The 18,518-nt window shown below is 32.1% G+C and overlaps 3 protein-coding genes, 1 long non-coding RNA gene and 1 other non-coding gene across 12 annotated transcripts; 3 read left to right on the top strand and 2 right to left on the bottom strand.

Annotated features, from left to right (window-relative positions):
* Positions 1-1,130: 1,130 nt before the first annotated feature.
* LOC125385611 lies at positions 1,131-2,611 on the bottom strand. The gene is made up of 2 exons (XR_007225080.1): positions 2,541-2,611; positions 1,131-1,339 (listed from the first exon to the last, which is right to left on the bottom strand). It is a non-coding gene; the product is annotated as an uncharacterized LOC125385611 (long non-coding RNA).
* TRNAR-ACG lies at positions 1,254-1,326 on the top strand. The gene has a single exon. It is a non-coding gene; the product is annotated as a tRNA-Arg (tRNA).
* On the top strand, positions 2,603-5,574 carry LOC100652125 (kynurenine formamidase). 2 transcript variants are annotated; one of them, XM_048408402.1, is made up of 8 exons: positions 2,603-2,744; positions 3,976-4,066; positions 4,129-4,230; positions 4,371-4,505; positions 4,605-4,683; positions 4,760-4,951; positions 5,020-5,155; positions 5,241-5,574. In XM_048408402.1, the coding sequence occupies exons 1-8, from the start codon at positions 2,739-2,741 to the stop codon at positions 5,376-5,378; spliced, it is 879 nt and encodes a 292-aa protein (XP_048264359.1). In that variant the 5' UTR covers positions 2,603-2,738; the 3' UTR covers positions 5,379-5,574. The 2 variants fall into 2 exon arrangements, with proteins under 2 accessions (XP_048264359.1, XP_003397678.1); XM_003397630.4 differs by lacking the exon at positions 2,603-2,744 and adding an exon at positions 3,287-3,897.
* On the bottom strand, positions 5,484-9,311 carry LOC100652003 (protein PFC0760c). Of its 2 annotated transcripts, none has more exons than XM_012311885.2 (5): positions 9,158-9,311; positions 8,514-8,818; positions 7,183-8,374; positions 6,394-7,101; positions 5,484-6,318 (listed from the first exon to the last, which is right to left on the bottom strand). In XM_012311885.2, exons 2-5 carry the CDS (start codon positions 8,574-8,576, stop codon positions 5,672-5,674), a joined length of 2,610 nt encoding a protein of 869 aa, XP_012167275.1. In that variant the 5' UTR covers positions 8,577-8,818; positions 9,158-9,311; the 3' UTR covers positions 5,484-5,671. The 2 variants fall into 2 exon arrangements, with proteins under 2 accessions (XP_012167275.1, XP_012167276.1); XM_012311886.3 differs by lacking the exon at positions 9,158-9,311 and adding an exon at positions 9,002-9,122.
* Positions 9,312-9,977: 666 nt separating this feature from the next.
* LOC100651885 (mediator of RNA polymerase II transcription subunit 12) lies at positions 9,978-18,480 on the top strand. Of its 6 annotated transcripts, none has more exons than XM_048408401.1 (12): positions 9,980-10,726; positions 10,804-11,516; positions 11,795-12,575; positions 12,651-12,976; positions 13,079-13,610; positions 13,697-14,290; positions 14,373-16,087; positions 16,180-16,605; positions 16,678-17,149; positions 17,240-17,505; positions 17,595-17,756; positions 17,828-18,480. In XM_048408401.1, exons 1-12 carry the CDS (start codon positions 10,183-10,185, stop codon positions 18,032-18,034), a joined length of 6,738 nt encoding a protein of 2,245 aa, XP_048264358.1. In that variant the 5' UTR covers positions 9,980-10,182; the 3' UTR covers positions 18,035-18,480. The 6 variants fall into 6 exon arrangements, with proteins under 6 accessions (XP_048264354.1, XP_048264358.1, XP_020720442.1 ...); XM_048408398.1 differs by having other exon boundaries at positions 9,982-10,726; positions 17,822-18,480; XM_048408399.1 differs by having other exon boundaries at positions 9,982-10,726; positions 16,681-17,149; positions 17,822-18,480.
* Positions 18,481-18,518: the final 38 nt, after the last annotated feature.

The following is an 18,518-nucleotide window of genomic DNA, read 5'->3' on the forward strand; positions in this document are numbered from 1 at the left end:
ATTTCGATCATTTAATCAAAAGTTTAAATGCTATCTCTTCAATAGAAGGCTTGTGAAGAAAGTTTTGAAAGAATATACGTTGCTTAAATAGAATAACCAGTCGAAAATTGATAATTGTAGTTTACTTCTTTATTGGTAATAGTGTCATTTACCTTGTTTTCCATCTCATATCGTTAACTCCATGCTCTTTAATTAATTGAGTACTACTATTTTTATATAGCTCAATTTTTATCGAATCGAATATTTTAGAATACAATGGAAATATTTGGTATGAAAATATTTTGTAATAAAATTATATGCATGAATTTCATTAAAGCAAAATATACAAGGAGTTTAATTCAACGGGATTATTAAAAAAAACTCGAAAGAGGTAATCGGAATAACTTACACTACATGTATTACAAATACCAGACTTAACATACCACTTTCTATCTGAAGTTTTGCACCATTCTAGAATGATAGTCTGTAATGAATAGTAATTATCCCTAACAAATAATTTTTATTGACCTCCATTACTCCACGGATTCCTTAAATTAAATAAACAGATAAAAGCTATTTTAATCTCAAATCGATATGCAGATTAATTATTATTTAATCTGAAATCAGTAGATGCTGATAATTAGACAAATTAAATCGCCTTTATAATAAATTATGTATCAATTATACAAATTGGAGAGTACACATGATCTGTTCATACACATTAATAGAGGTAGTCAATCACAACCTTATATTCCTTTTATCATGAATATTTGTAATGCTAGTATTATGTTTAAATGTCATTATCTATTTCAGTTATGCTTTATCGATAAAAAGATTCTCTGACATTGCATTCCAATGAACTCTTTCTATAAATTGATTTTGCTATATCATATCCTTATCTGCAGCTGACGGTGAGTCTCCAGTAACGTAACTGTATCTCTATTTGATTGTCACGGAGTGATCTGAATCGTCATTGGCATTCTTGGAAGAATGGCTCTAAATTCAGAACATTAATAAATATTAATAAATATTAATAAATACTTACGTCTCTTAATGGCAAACAGATTGTTATATATTGTTATATATTGTTATATTAGGTTATACTGTTTTACAGATATTACTAGACAAGCATTACAATCACAATTACACTCTTTACTGTCAAAGTATTAAGGGATTTATTTTATTTAACCAAAATCATACAAACATAAATACAATTTTAATATATAATATAAATACTATATTTGTACAAGTACATAAAAACTAAAACGAAGGTCGGTCCTGTGGCGCAACGGATAACGCGTCTGACTACGGATCAGAAGATTCCAGGTTCGAATCCTGGCAGGATCGGATTTCTTTTTTCCTAAAACATATTTCGTCCCTTAAATGTACTTATTAAATCAATATAATTTTAGATCAACTGTACTAAATAATTAATTTTCTTTTTATAATCCGATAATGCATTTCTTTTTCTTTATATCTCACAATATCTCAAATATTTTTTTTTTCAAAATTAAAACACTGACTTATTTTCTTACAAGAAATACATTTATTATATATCTATCTTTACAGAATTATTCATGTCATCTTAAGCTGAAAGCAATCAGATAAAACAGAATAAATACTTTGTTTCATAGTTGATCATGAATTGAATTAAGAAATGCCTTGGATAGCCTTGGATATTCAAATTGCGAGTCAAAACATTTTTATCGAGAAAGTTCATTTCCCTGTCTTAACCTTAACCATTCATTTTCGGTCTCTTCTAACAATACAAATCGCAGTTTGACTGTACTTTCTCTTACTGATTAACTGTTAAGCAGGTAAACCTTAGTTATTCGAAAAGCTTAAGAGAAGGGTCGACGATAGAATGCAGGTACGTGTGAAAATGTCTATAGTCAGTACGATCTTCAGCAATACGTGTCATATCTACTCAATTCGAAATGACTTGAAGGAATATATTATGATATCTAGTTCGCGAACAAATGCCGGAATCGTTGCTATTAATAGCCACGGTTGATCCTGAATTCCAACGAAGGCAACGCGGTATAAAAGGATACCTACTTAATGCCCTGGAAACTAATTGGAAGCGAGCGTAGTCGGTGGGTCAAATAAATTAACCCAGTATGCACACGAAAACCGGTTGCAAGACAGTGTAAACCGAGAACTATCAAGGCAAGTACGAAGACGTTCCTTCACAAGGAATCTTTAAATTGACAGAATAATTCTGCTTTTATGTCGTTCAAGTATAGAATTACTAATCTAATCTTTTCCCTTATTATTAATGATTTAGTAAAAATATACCAAATATTACTTCTTCAAATAGTTTCAAATTAAACCTAACTTTATAGGTGACATTTTTTGTTCGAAGAAATGATTTCATTGCGAATGGGAATCGTGAAGATAGATGGATCGAATAGTGATTTAAGAATTCATGAAGGTTCGATGATCGTTCGTCACTGGCCTGGATTATACCGCTGCTTGCATTTTATTGTGCATTACTCAGCTCTCTCGAACGAAATATCCGTTGAACCGACGGATTTTTGACTGAAAAAGGTTTCTCTTACCTGTGGTCTGTGGGTAGGCGTTGACGTGGCACGATACTCGATACATCAGCTGCTGCAGACCTACCTGTGACTTCGTGGAGAATGGCGCGCGTTACAGAAGAGTGGGGCCAAAATGAAGGGACCGGTTTTTCTGGTTTTCAATATCTTCGACCCTCATACTCTATTCTTGTTACTTTCGTCGCGATCGTGCTATAGGATATGTATGTATGTGTAAAATATGTATTTTGAACGTATGTGTATATATAGTATACATATTTACTATATTTCATCCCATTTTACGCCCTCCTTTGCCAAACATAATTTTTCGACTTATTCACTTTTGCTTTAACTGAGATACAGGATTGTCGAGTTATTCTAAAATTTTCTTGCACCCGAGAAAAAAGAATCGTCTCAACTCATGCTGTATACGATTGAGCTATAACGAAAGGGACATATAGCGTCTGATATTGATCACATTGTTTATGTTTCCTTACTGAATGAATTAACATCGTTCCACTAAAAATTCAAATGTACATATATACTTACGTATATTTAATGATTGTTTTACTTGAAATACAATTGGTGAGATTTCTTTTTAGAAATATTTATACCAGGAAATATTACAAAAAAAGTCAAATCTTTCCAATATGTTTAATTAATTAATTAGAAATATTTTTATTTATTTATTTATCTATGATCATATTATAAACTTATAATAAAATTAAAATGTGTTCGTGTAAATCAAACTATGGTATAAATTGAGATAAACTTGAACGTAAATAGGATAATCAGTCACTTAAATATGTAACATTCCGAATGCTTACTCTATGTTGCATGAGTGTTATTATCATGAATAAAATTATGTAAATAACCAGAATCCTTCAATCATTGACAGAAGGCTCAATTGTAAGATTATTATCTAAGTTATCTAAAATTCTATAAGTTTTAATGAATAATCGACTTAAATTTTGCTTTCATTGTGCAAATCCACCCAATTCCTAGAAGTGAAAGTACATGTATCGATAAGAAGTAATTATGTTCGCAATCTGTTGTAAGTTTCATAATCATGCGCATGTAACAGTAGCGCAATCTACAATCAAGGGACAGTCACGATATTTAATACCAGAGTTTCAGAGAATGTATAAGTCATTTTTATTAAATGATGGAACATTCAGTGAATTATATCGCAACTGTTGAAATAAACTGATAAATCGCATCCTTTTGGTTAAAACTTATTATCTGTTTAACGATAACGTGAATTTTATCAAAAATTCGAAGAATTTACTCCAATAAGAATATAGTTATCGTTACAGTTACATTTTTCTTGTTTGAAGTTGGGACGTATACGTGAATATATAGATTAAAGATGTCTATTTCGGTAACTACTAAACGATTCCTTATGGTGTTAATAAATTCTCATTATTATTTATTCAGAATTGCATTTGTTTGGTTTTAGGAACAGGAGGTACTCTATAGCCCCAGCAAATGGAGTAAGAGGTTCGATCAAATGCAAATATTATCAAATTATTATAAATTTGCTAAAAAGGGTAAGTTGAAATTGACATGAAATCGAATTAAAGTAAACAATAATTTATTTGTATTATTATAGTTACCGATGATGCTCGTAAAAATTTTAAATGCGAATTAAATATTCCGTATGGAACAACAGAACGAACTAAATATGATATCTATGGAGCTGACTTACCCAAAGGTATGTATTCATGTTACGCATGTACGCATATTAAAGGTTTTCAATTTTCAGTTTGTTTCACTTTTTTGCAGTGTAAATAATTTTAAATATTTCACTTCAGCTTACTTCCATTAAGGTATTTCGAACCATGTTTCTTCCAGATTCCCCCATATTTATATTCATTCACGGTGGTTATTGGCAAGAAGGTAGCAAAGATTTTTCTGCATTTACAGTTCCTGTCTTTGTTAATAAAGGAATTAAAGTAATAACCATTGGCTACGATTTATGTCCTAATGGTAAACTGTATTTCTTTCACATTTCTATCTTTCTCTAGATACAAAATTTTTAAAAAATATTTAAAAAATATTTTAATTAATATTTATATTGTATTTTAGTCAAATTTGGAGATATAATATCTCAGATAAAAATAGCGATTAAACATATATTAAAGTATGCATCAAATCTCGAATGTCGGTAAGATGCACATAATACTTACATGATAATTTTGTTAATTTATAATATAATGATAAAATTGGATGGGTTCTTATAGGAATGTTTGGCTCTCTGGTCATAGCGCTGGCGCACATTTAGCGTCAAGCATTTTGTATGATAAATTATGGTTGGATGAAATGACGAAAAACGGATACTTAAATCTACTAAAAGGTATCGTGTTAATAGGAGGCGTTTATAATTTGAATCCCCTGCTCGATACGAATATTGTTACGCCTTTGAAACTTACAAAGTAAATATCTGATTACTTATATAGACTATTTACTTAGATCATAATAATATGTAATATGTATGTTTTAGAGATGAAATCAACACATATAGCTTTACCACTCTTGATACCAAAAATAACACACTCATCCAAGGGTTAAAAGTTATTGTAACCATTGGGGAATGTGATTCACCAGGACTTATTAATGAATCACGCGAGTGTACTCAGGTACTCGTGTTATTCTAAATAAATAAGTGACAATCTTTTCCTGCTCTAAATAAAAATTTGTAATCTTATATTCTTTTCATTCTAGCAACTTATTACAATGGTAGACGATGTTCATTATATATTTCTTCGGGAAAATATTGACCATTTTAATATTGTGGAAGAACTCACGAATGAAGAATTTATTTTGACAAAAGTGATACTAAATAACATCTTTCATAAATGAAAGAGAATAATTTAATAACATAAAATCAGAAACAATATAGAAACATATAATTTTAATGCGGTCAGATAAATTTGTAATATTTAACATATAAAATTTATATATATATATTTTGATATTCGTAAAAAATTTATTTAATGTAATATATCAGTATATTAATACATTGTTGCTAAATTACAAATTGTTTGTAAAAAAGTTATTACGTTTATTTACTTTAGACTGTCTATTGGTCATCTGTCATTTATTAATTTTGCATAACAATGATCACGACGAACTGCTTTTAACTTTTCTACGAGTCATTTAGATTGTGACGTTGATGAAAATGTCTTTGGACGTTGCAAAGTATTTTCCTTTTGTTTCATGGGTAACACTATCATTTGATTAGACTGAAGCATAGAACTTGTGCTTTTTTGTTTCATTTGTGAATTTTGTATTTGATTAATATTTGTTTCTTGATTAACTAAATTCGATGATATATTATTTATACTTGTAAATTTTGTATTTTTATCTATTGCTTGCGGCGAAGATATGATCTGACTGCTTCCTAATTTAGTTACATTACGCGAATCCATATTTTTAGTATTCAATTTCACATAATTATTTGTAATATTTTTTACATTAATTATGCTTTTACCTGTTGGTATTACAAATGTCTTGCAGTTACCTTTTACAATAGGAATTACCTGAATAGTACGAACCGAATTTTCTTGTGTAATATCTTGTGTAAGATCTATTACATTTTTGGCAGTTAATGTCTTTAATGTATCTTCACTTTCATTAGATTCACCTACTTTCTCTTGTCCATCTTTCCACGTAATCGGAGGTTTAGCAAAAGAGCGCACTCGTAACAATGGCTTTTCTTCTGCTTCTTCTGCTTCTTCTGCCTTATCCTCTAGTGATTTGTCATCCATTGGATTTTCACTTATTATATTAGGATCATCCTCTACAACACATATATGTAATAAAATCTACATGTTTTTGTTCATTCTTCAATGATTAACTTTTTTTCATCACTAACCTTTTGTTCTGTCAATAAGAATTTTATTATCTGTTGTGGTTGAGAATGCTATGTTAGTTGTAATATTTAAATGCTTCGTCACATTAGGCGCTGATATTGCGTCATTTTGTATTATCGACTCTGATTTAAAATTATTTTTATAATTAGATGTATTCACAAAATCATTAACTTTTCTTGATTTTAAATTGTCACCTTTATGATCTTTTAATCTATCATTGATTTCTTGTTGGTCTATTTCTCCCATTTCTATATCGGAGTTAGCTTTTCCTGTATTAGATTTGGCTTCTGTATTTGTTTTATTTTTAGATGTTTCACTTATATCAGTACTATTCTCATCTTCCGATGAACTACTTAGATTTACGTCAATGTCACTAATGTCATTATCATCAGCCTCATCATTATCATCATCATCTTCTTCTTCAGCATCATTATTTTCTATGCTATCATCATCATCTTCTTCATTCTCTGATCTTTTAGGATGAGTAATCTGATCTTTCATTTCTTCTTGTTTCTTCACATATTCCTCAAATGTATCTGATAGTTTCTTCTCACTAATTCTCTTGTTTTGCATTAATTTTTCAGCTAATTCCATATCTTTTAATGCAGGATCATCTTCTTTATTTTCAAGAAATAATGAAAATGTATCCCAATAATCATTGCGTCGACATCTTTGCAAATGTTCACCTAAATCGATGAACGCCTTTTTTGCTATAAAAATTAACAATACATAAAGATTAAATTTAATTATTTAAATTACAGTAACTTACTAGTGCAATTATAATAACTTACCAATCTCACGCAGTTTTTTATTGTTCAAACCTAAATTATTCATATCATTACATCTTGTCACACATTGTAAAATATCATTGTAGTCTGGGAAAATTAGTGCCCTTGTAAAATCGCCAATTTTCTTCAATTTGTTTCTTTTTGATATTTTAGAATTAATGAAATTTGTAATAGCATTATTTACAACAACAATACTAGTTGTACTGAAGTCTTTTGGTCTTAGGTATTGCCGTCCTGCATCAATATTTTCTCCAGTATATTCACAGTACTTATTATACAGTTCCACCATTCGATGTTTATATTTTTCTAATTTTATATAATTACTATTTTCTTCATCATCAAAATCTACTTCTAATTCTTCAAAACGTTTTATATACTTTTCACATTTTTTCATTGCATTTAAAATTTTTTTAATTTTCTTTTCTGTAGCAAGTTCTTTTTTTTGTTCTTCTCCATTATCGGCGTTAGTCAACATCATTCCATTATCATTAATTATACTATTACTAGTTTGTGTCATATTTGAACACATTCCAGTAGATGCATTGGAATTATTTAGTTTACAATCTCTATTTGTTTTGTTTACATCAGAAAAATAATCTCTATTTGATAATAATGTCGACTTTCCTTTACAGCAATTTTTCATTTCATTCATTACTTCAGCTATATATATGTAAAGTTTACAATTACTCTCCATTATGTCATTTCTCTTTCGATTTAAAAAATTATTGAAAGCTTCAGAATGAGCATATACAGGATCCAACTGTTCATAACGTCTTTTTAATTTATTAACAATCTTTTTCATATCATCAGAACGATCTTTCTGTAAACATAAACTAATAAACATAGAGAATATATCCTGTTCCATAGAAGAAATAGTTTTCTTCTCCTTTACAACCAACTGTGGTTTCAATAATATTTTATTTTCTTCTCTTCCTTTTTCTGTTTCATCCTCCTTCTTCAGATTACATGCTTTAACATTAGCTTCTTGTTTATACAAAAATACTTCAGAATTTTTGTCAATACAAGAACTATCAACATTTTCTATTTCAGACGCTTTTCTTTTACGTCTTTTCACTCCATCATTGTCACACAAAGAAGCTTCTACTCTTATAGTAGTAATTAAGAAGTTAGAATGGGAATTATGATTATCTTTTACTAATTTGATAACTGACCCTTGTGTGTCATCAGTTTTATTCTGAAACAATAACATTTTGAACTCTAAATGTCTTTCAACATGTTCATAATTTATTAACCATAGGTACATCACATTACAATTGCTAAGAATTTACAGTTGACATAATTATATATATTTTAATGTAGCAAGATATACGAACCTGTCTTGCATCTTCATCGTCATCTGATGAAATACAAATAATGTCATTCTCCTTACTGACCATATTTATTATTTTATGGAAAAGTTAGATTATAATATTACAATACATGACATCCATAGCTTATCTTGCCGACAGAAAACGATAATATAACGATTAATTCTATTATAATTGCGTCAAAAGCCTTTCATTGTGTATACATACTAGCGTTTGTTTAAAAGTATATACACGTTTCTATTTAGCCTGCTATAACATCACCTTATTTTTGTTTCCACTTTAACAGTATAGATGAATTTGATTAAGTAAAACTGAAAGTATGCAATTCAATATTGATTTAGATATTTTCATTGAAATGTCTATCTTTGAAATGTTAACAGTTGAAGAAAAATTCGAAATTGTATTCGTAAAAATAAATAATTCTTATATACTGTATTTACAACGTTACAATTAATTATTAGCCTTTAGGGACTTTACTTCCTCACATTACATACCACCTTAATCACGCAACTTTAAGTTTTATTGGAAAAACTTTATCAATACAGTCTATAGCAAAGAAAATTTAGGAAAAACTGGAATAACGCCATTCTTCAGCAATTTTGTAAACAATTGTCATAAAGAAGAAAATAAGTAGAAGAAGATGATAATACCTGTTTTAGATAAATTTTATCCAAGAAAGTGACTACATAAAACTTTAAAAAAGAATAAGATAGAATATTAGAATAATTTTTATTGACGTTAAGCGATCAGAATAAAATATATATTTCTAATATTTCTATAACGATACAATGTTTTATGTTAGTGTTTTTATTACTATTTAAGATTAATCTAACACTAATTTTAGGGTCAAACCTAAACAATTTTCTTGTAGCATTGTTAAGTTGGTACGAGTAGAAATTTTAAAATAATAATTAGAAAAACTTATTCGCACAATAAATATCGAAATATTGTACTTACATCGTACTCTTATTTTTTAATCTTTGAATACGATACATTATATTGATGAAAGTTTGGAATCGAAATTTTTCTATACATTTTATTTATGTTAATTTCTTGATTATTTCTTTAACTTCTTGCCTCTTAATCCTTGATACTTACTTAGAATCATCAACTAATTATCAATTTCCCCTCTGTTATCAAAATATATAATAATACCAACGTTATAATAAATTATGCTTTATAGACATTAAAATATGTCATAACATAATTAATTATTTATTTCTCTTTTAGAAATTTTAGTATAAAATTTTGCACAACCTAGCCTATCTCATAACTTGACATATTAATTCATAAAAATATACAAATACGATAAAAGCACTGATATGTATATTAAAACCATAGACTAGAATTTACATATCAGTAAATAACATGCAATGTAGAAATGAGAGATAATTATACATCTCTGATGATAATTCAAAGCGCAACTATACATTCGTGTAGTCCATGATTTTAATAACGACACGCCATCTAGAAATGTTTGTATGCATAGTAACTCTATCATTAAAAGTGTTAGTTGAACGACAGTGGTATGGGTAATTGTAAATATGTCATTAACGGAGGTTATATGTCGTACGTAGCCTCAGATAACACTACATAACTTTGGAACTGTTTCATCCTATTGTATAATTAAACAATGTCGATAATCGTCTGTCGATTCTGATTATTTCCTTATATCATGATGGGAATATTGTATGAGAAAAGGCCACTAAAACGGCCTAAATTAGGGCCGCCGGATGTCTATCCTCAAGAACCTAAACAGAAAGAAGATGAACTTACGTCCACAAATGTCAAACTGGGCTTCGCCACAATGCCCCAGATGTCAGAGGAATTTGGGACAGCGAGACATTGTAATGTCACTGCTGCTAAAGTTGGAGCATATTTCAATGCAATTTTGGCTAAGAAAGAAGAGCTCTCTACAATGCCAGATACTGCAAGGAAACGACAACAAATCAATCCAAAAGATAACTTTTGGCCAGTAACTGCTAGAACAAAAAATGGCATTGAGGCCTGGTTCAAAGATTTGTCTGGGTGTAAACCACTGATAGCTCTTGCTAAGAAAGCTCCTAACTTCAATAAGAAAGAAGAAATATTCATGATGCTTTGTGAGTATCAAGTACCAATGCTTAGAGCAGCTTGGTTCATTAAACTTAGCTCTGCTTATACAGTAGCAGTTTCAGAAGCCAAAATAAAAAAGAGACAGTTGCCTGACCCAACTACAGGTAAACAAAGACCTTCTTCAATATTAGTGAAATCAAAATATTTAATTAAAATATTTATTCTTTGTTTCTTCATTTAGAATGGACAGGAACACTTATTAAATTCTTGAAGGATCAGCTTTCAAAACTACAGGAATATTATTATATAAATAATAATACAACAAATAGTACTAGTAGTAATGGTATTGCAAATAATTCTTGCAGTGGGAACAACAGTGCGAATAACAATAATAATAACAACAATGCCAATAATGTCAGTAATAATGCTAATAATAATAATGGAGTAGTGAATAATCAGCCAGCTACACCAAACTCAAGTAACCAAGTAGCAACTGGAAATACTATGAACGAGGAACATAAATTAGCATTAAAACAATGGCATTATTGTATACAATTGGCAAAGTATATGTTTGAAGAAGGTTTATTAGATAGGCAAGAATTACTGCAATGGATTTTAGAATTATTAGATAAAATTAAATCTTCTCCTTCAGAAAATGGTATTTTGAAACTTCTGTTGCCACTAGCATTGCAGTATTTAGAGGAATTCGTGCAATCTGAATTATTAGCCAGACGTTTGGCATATTTGTGTTGCCGCAAATTGGCATATATGTGTAGTAATGTAGAAACCAATGGCAATCCACAAAGTCCGTCCGTAAATAAAAGTGATGTTAACAGTGGGAAAGACACTGCCATTGCTAATCAAGTTCAAAATCCATTAACTGCTGCCTTTAATGACTATTTGTCTTGTCCACATCACAGGGATGTGATTTATAGTTTGTCAACAATAATACAAGTAAGATAGGATGTTATGTATTATTTAACATGTTCCATGGCCAATAGTGAACTAAAAGGAGATAATATTATTCTAAATCGCTAATAGAATTTTGGTATCCTTTTGCTTACTTGAAGAATATAACAAAGAGTGGTTTTGTTCTATCAAATGTTCACCTAACATGGAACATGCTGATCTAAAAATAATTAAAAAATAATATAAAAAATAATATTAAAAAATATATTATAAATTTATATTATAAAATAATATAAAAAAATATAAACTTATTTTTCTATCAGGTTATAACACTAGAATGTCCTACTGCATTAGTGTGGAATAGCGTTGGCGAAGGAAAAGCTCCATCTGTATTAAATGGTTCTCCTTTAGATTATTTATCATGTCCCCCTACAGCTTTACCATGTCCACCTGTGAGTGCAACTAATCCTACAATAAAACAATTGAAAATTGCTCAAAAAAATATTCGAGCAAGATCTCAAGCTGCTGAAGGAAAGTGGTCATGTGATAAGTGGCAGCAAAGCAGTGCTGGAATAACAACAACTAAAGTACTGGCAGCCTTAGATGCTTTAGATCGGCATAGTTTTGATAGAATGGATTCTACTAATTCGTTAGATACTTTGTATGCTAAAATATTTACATCACCTCCAAAAGATAATACCAATGAACGAGATACAAAAACGGAATATAATCCGCAACAAGATTCTGCTGTAGTTGAAATTCTATGCGAATGGGCAGTGAGCGCCGAAAGGTGGGGAGAGCATAGAGCAATGGCAGTTGCAAAGCTGCTGGAGAAACGGCAGAGTGAAGTTACTGGAGAAACAAACGATAACGATGATAAAGACAGCATATGTAGTAATGGAAATCCACCCGTGCTTCCAATTTTTCAATCATTACTTATGAAATTCTTGGACATGGATGCCCCGGTACTAGATAATACAACAACTCAGTCAAAAGTTCAGTTCACGAATTTGGTTCACTTATTTTCAGAATTAATTAGACATGATGTATTTTCACACGACGCATACATGTGTACACTCATCTCAAGAGGAGATCTCATACAAGGTAGGATAAGCTTTTTACAAATTTTTCCATCATCTATTACTGTAGATACATATTTTACTATCTTATTTCATTTAGGCCCTGTGGCTAGCAAACCTGGAACTCCGAGTAATCGAGAACAAATCGACGAAGACAGCTTGTTTACTGGGATAGATTTAAAACCAACAAAATTAGAGGTACCAGATCACGGACGAACGATGGATTATGATGACAGTAAAATTGACGATGATTTGGATAAATTATTACAACACATCAAAGAGGATCAACAAAATAGCATGGATGCACCTGATAGTCCTAAAGAAGATGCATTAGCTGGGCATGGAACTCAAGAAGGATTGGATTCAAAAATACCATCGAGTCACAGTAGACATTTATTGTATACAACGCATTTCCCATTACCACAGGTAAATTAATATTTGACTGAAACAATTTTATACAAAATTTAACATGTACCCTGTAATCTTTAAAGTGCTGTTGACATTAATTCTATAATATTATGTTTGTAGGATGAAACATGCAGTCAACATGACTGTAATCAACGACATGTATTATTGTATGGAGTAGGTCGCGTTAGAGACGACGCTAGACATATTGTTAAAAAAATGACGAAAGAAGTATGTAAATTATTCGGAAAAAAATTTAGTATTGACGTTGCAGAAGGTGGTAAAGTAAAGAAACATTCCCGAAGTGAATTCAACTTTGAAGCGATTACGCTGAAGTTTCAGAATCTCAGCTATTTTGATCAACACGTAGTGACGTGGCAATGCGCGACACAAGTTATAGAAATGTTGAATACATTTGCATTGGCTGGTTCGTCTTATTTGCCAGTCCAAGAACATGTAGCATTTCTATTTGATTTAATGGAATTAGCGTTAAATATATATGGCCTGATAGATGTTTGCATTCAAATACTAAAGGAATTACCAGAAGTTGAAACACAGTTGGGAATTAGAAACAGTCAGCTTGTTAGAAGCTATACTACAAGTTTAAGTTTATATGTTGTAGGAGTATTAAGAAGATATCATTGTTGTTTGTTATGTAAGTATTATTCATAACAAAATTCATTATTTTATAAAGTACTCAAATAATAGGAATGATAATTATATCTAACTTGGTTATTTTAGTATCTCCGGAACAAACAACAGCGGTATTCGATTTACTTTGTAAAGTTGTAAAGCATGTATCCAATCCTAGTGATTGTAGTTCTGCTGAACGATGTGTATTAGCGCATCTTTACGATTTATACTCGTCTTGTTCATTGCTGAAAACGAAACCACATGGAGTTGAAGCATTTAGCAATGCTTATCCTAAAATCCGAACGGCTCTCTACAGCACGTTACAACCAACAACGTCGAGTCATGTGTATAATTCACAATTTATGGTAGATGTTTTTACTAGTCCAAGACGCGGTGGAAAAATCGAACCTCAATGGGCTAGACAGTTAAACGAGACACCGGCGAATCGTTACAGTTTTGTTTGCAACGCAATAGTTGCAGTTTGCAGTGAGACGGATAATGATAAATTAAATGACATTGCGATAACATGCGCGGAATTAACAGCTTGTTGTAATGCACTTAACGCTGAATGGCTCGGAGTCCTTATGGCACTTTGTTGTTCTTCAAATAGCTCCGCCTTTTATATTGACGTGTTAAATCAGGTTGATGTACAAGACCTAAGTATACATAACTCTTTGGCTGTATTCACGTCAATTTTAATTGGTAAATTTTTTTAAATGATTTTAATGCATTATGTTATTTTAAAAAGTTGATAATGTACTAAAATAATATTTTCTATTTATAGCAAGACACTGCTTCTCATTGGAGGATTTTGTCGTGCATATAGCATTACCATCCTTAGTTAAAGCTTGTAATGAAGGTCGCGGAGACGCAGATATGGAAGCTGAAGCTGGAGCACGTTTAACCTGCCATTTACTTCTACGGCTTTTCAAGACTGTCGAATGTCCTCAACCGGCGCTTTATTCCGTGAGCACAAGCCCTCACCCTCTACCGAATGGAAATTCCAGGGGTTACAGTATAAAATTAAGTTGTGATAGACACTTACTGGCAGCTGCTCACAATAACATTAGGGTCGGTCCGGTTTTAGCTGTACTGAAAGCTATCTTAGTTGTCGCCGATGCAACTGCTGGTAAACAACCTCCAAAGAAACCAGATGTGCCGATAAATCATTCGAATAAAGGAGGAGGACCAGCTAGTGTTGGTGTTGGTGTTGGGGTAACTACAGGTGGACCAAGCGAATTGTCTATCAGTCATATCCTAGGTACCAGTGATATTCTAGGAGGTGGCGATGACTTGGGACTTGATCTAGCAATATCTTCATCTAGCAGCAGCGCTGGAATGACTACGGAAAATGTGAAAGGATTGTCAGACTTTGCGCAACATGTCCTCAGACAAATCTGCAGCCAAGAGTGGGTTTTAGAAAGATGTTTACAAAACCCAGAAGAACTTTGTCATCCCGATATGTTACTCGATAACATGCTGACACCGCGTCAAGCTCAACGGTTACTTCATATGATCTGCTATCCGGAGACTTCTACAGACGCATTTATTGACCAAAAGACTCACATAACAAACATTTTGGAAAATCTGGAGCAATGGAGTTTAAGAATGTCGTGGCTTGATCTGCAACTCATGTACAAACAATTTCCTCCAGGATCGAGCGATCTTTCACAGTGGTTGGACACCGTTGCCAAAGCTGCAATCGATGTGTTTCAATTGAATACTATGTCAAGTAAGCCAGATAAACGGTCTGGTTCGATATGGTTAGTTGCACCGCTTGTTTCAAAATTACCAAGCGCAGTGCAAGGTCGAGTCTTAAAAGTAGCGGGCCAGGTTTTAGAATCCGGTAATTGGTCAAAAACAGCGACAGGTCGCGAGAGAAGTAGATCGAAATCGCCATCTTTGTTTAATCATCAACCGTTTCTCTCGTTAGTACTCACTTGCCTCAAAGGTCAGGACGATCAAAGAGAGGGCCTTCTGATGTCTCTGCATTCGCAGCTATCGCAGTTCTTGAACATTAGCAAAGAGGAGAAAAATTTTGTTACCGAAGATCCTAAAACGAGAGAGGTGTTGCAAGATGCATTGCAATTGAGATTTAGTCTCGTCGGTGGAGTCTTTGACACTATACAAAGAAATACGACTGCTACCACAGACTGGGCTATTTTATTGGTTCAGCTGGTTAGCTATGGTGTTATAGATTTAAATAATAATTCTGGATTGTTTACTACTGTCATAGATATGTTAGCAACCCTAATACATTCTACTCTAGTTTCCGATTCGCAATCTGAGAAGGATGAAAATAAAAAACATTATCAAAATTTAATGAAAAAGTTGAAAAAGGAACTCGGCGATAGAAATTCTCCCAGTATTCGATATGTCAGACAATTGTTACCACTGCCAAAATTAACGATGGAAGTAATTACATGTGAGCCAGTTGGATGTTTGACAGACACAAAAGGAAATAAAATAGCTGGTTTTGATAGTATTGATAAAAAACAAGTAAGTTGAAGTATTTATATTTGTACTATATAATACTACACTCTAATAACAAGCAAAAAAAATGATATAAAAATATATGCATATTAAATTAGGGTTTACAAGTATGTGATTCCCAAAGGGTATCTGCATGGGAAGTATTAGAAGGTCATAAAAATCCAGCACCAATTTCCTGGGCCTGGTTTAGAGCAGTTCGATTGGAACGTAAGCCTCTTACGTACCAAAATGCTCATAAGCTTTTACGATATCATACACATAGTCAAATTAGACCTCCTAGCCATTACTTGGAGCCACCACCATTACCTCCGGAAGATTTAGAACCAGATAAAAAGGAATCAGAACCTGGCAAAGCTGATACACCAATGAGTATCGATTCTCCTGGAAGAGTAACAGGTAGTGTTGGCAATAGTGGAGTTAGTAATGCTATTACCAATGGCAAAGGGAAAGCTATGAAGACACGAAAGCATAGAAAGAATAGAGGAGCTGCTACACCTACTACACCTGTTTCACAACAAATTCAGGTTCTTTTTCTTCCATCTGACTTTTTAAAATATTTGTTTTTCAATTTTTTATATATTTTATGTGTTAAATAGCAGCCACCAAATCAACTACAACAAATGTCATTTGGAAATCAGCAAGTACCCGTTAGTCAACAACCTGGGATGTTTACTGGTCAACCGCCGCAACATCAACAACCTTGGTACACCAATCAACAACCTCATGCACCAGCTCAGCCATATGCATATGGACAACAATTACCACCAACTCCAGTTGGACCAAGATACGACAGACCAGGCATGAACAATCAATCAAAACAGGCGCTTTCTCACATGTTACGTTTACGGCTACCGTCCAATCAATTAATAAGCTCTCAGCAACAAGCAAATGCCGCACCTGTCGCTGGGCCAGGAGCATTCCAAGGAATGCAGAGACAACAATTCATCAGACAACAATTGAGAGCTCAACATGGAGCTCCAAATATCAATCCACAACAAGGAATGTTTGCTTCGCAACAGCAGCAACAACAACCGCAACAACAAGGAATTTACACTGGAATGCAACAGGGTAATTATATATTATAATTTATTATTTTATGTATAATAATTACTTTGGTAGTATAATATATAAAAATATAATAATTATATCTTTTAACAGGAATGAATCAAAATTATGCAGGATATGGGGGTCAACAAATGATGCCACAACAACAACAACAGCAGCAGCAACAACAGCAAGCGCCTCAACAAGCGCAGCAACAACAACAGTTGTTACAGCAGCAGCAGCAGCAACAAGGTTTAATGAATCAACAACAGAACATGATGTTTTCTAATCAACAGCAAATGATGGGACCTCAAAGGGCGCAAGAGTATATACCACAACAACGTATGCAACCTGGAGCTACGAGGCCACCGTACCTTCAGGTACCATTTAAAAGAAAAGTAGATAAAATGAATCTAATAAAAAAAGTATTTACTATAAAGAATCGAAAATTATTGTTGATATTCTTTAGGCTCCAAATGTTACAATGAATACAATGGGTCCAATGGGAGGTGGAGTTCAAAGTCAACCAGCACCACCATATCGGCAAGCCAGCGGAAAACCTGGTACAGTTGGTGTAACGGGAGTAGGCACTACTAACGTCGGCTTACAACAAAATCAACAATTCCAACAGGTAAGGTTTACTGTGCTATAAAAAGTTGTCCATATATCTGTGTGTATAATTGTTTACATTATTAGCAACAGGCGATAAACCAACAACGTATGAGACAACAAATGCTTGCGATGCAGCAACAACAACAACAGGCACAGCAGCAACAGCAAGCACAGCAACAACAACAACAACAAGGTAATGCCGGTGGACAACAGCCAACTCCACAATTAGTGACGCATTTACAACGGCACTTGAGTCAACCACCGCAACACTATCAGCATCAACCGCCACCCTATTAGTAATTTAATCTGTATATAATTAATGAATTTGTTGTATAATTAACATAAACTGTGTAGACTGGGTCAGAAGAATTATGTAACTTAATTTGCGGTGTGAATATATAAAGCGTGCCATTGCAGAGGCAATAAACAGACAAGAATTTTACAAAAGTCTTAAAAGCTATTTCTTTTCTTTTTTAACGTTAATATTGTGTATAATGTATGAAAAATAAGCAGTTATAATTGTTTAGAAATGTTGCGTAATTACTGTACTCTCAAACCAAATAAATTAAAATATAAATTTTCTTTTTGTAAGGCTAATAATAAATTAGATATAAATTACATAGAACTAGTGGTAATTTTAGCTACACGAAATACATATATATATTTAAGGCATACATAATTTATGTATAGATAACAAACAAACAATAGACAGCAAATAAACAATAAATTGAATAAAATTTAAATACTCGCTGGTAATATTAAAAAAATAATTATTATACGT

This window comes from Bombus terrestris, chromosome 9 (genome assembly GCF_910591885.1).
Source record: "Bombus terrestris chromosome 9, iyBomTerr1.2, whole genome shotgun sequence".
Lineage (NCBI taxonomy): Eukaryota > Metazoa > Arthropoda > Insecta > Hymenoptera > Apidae > Bombus > Bombus terrestris.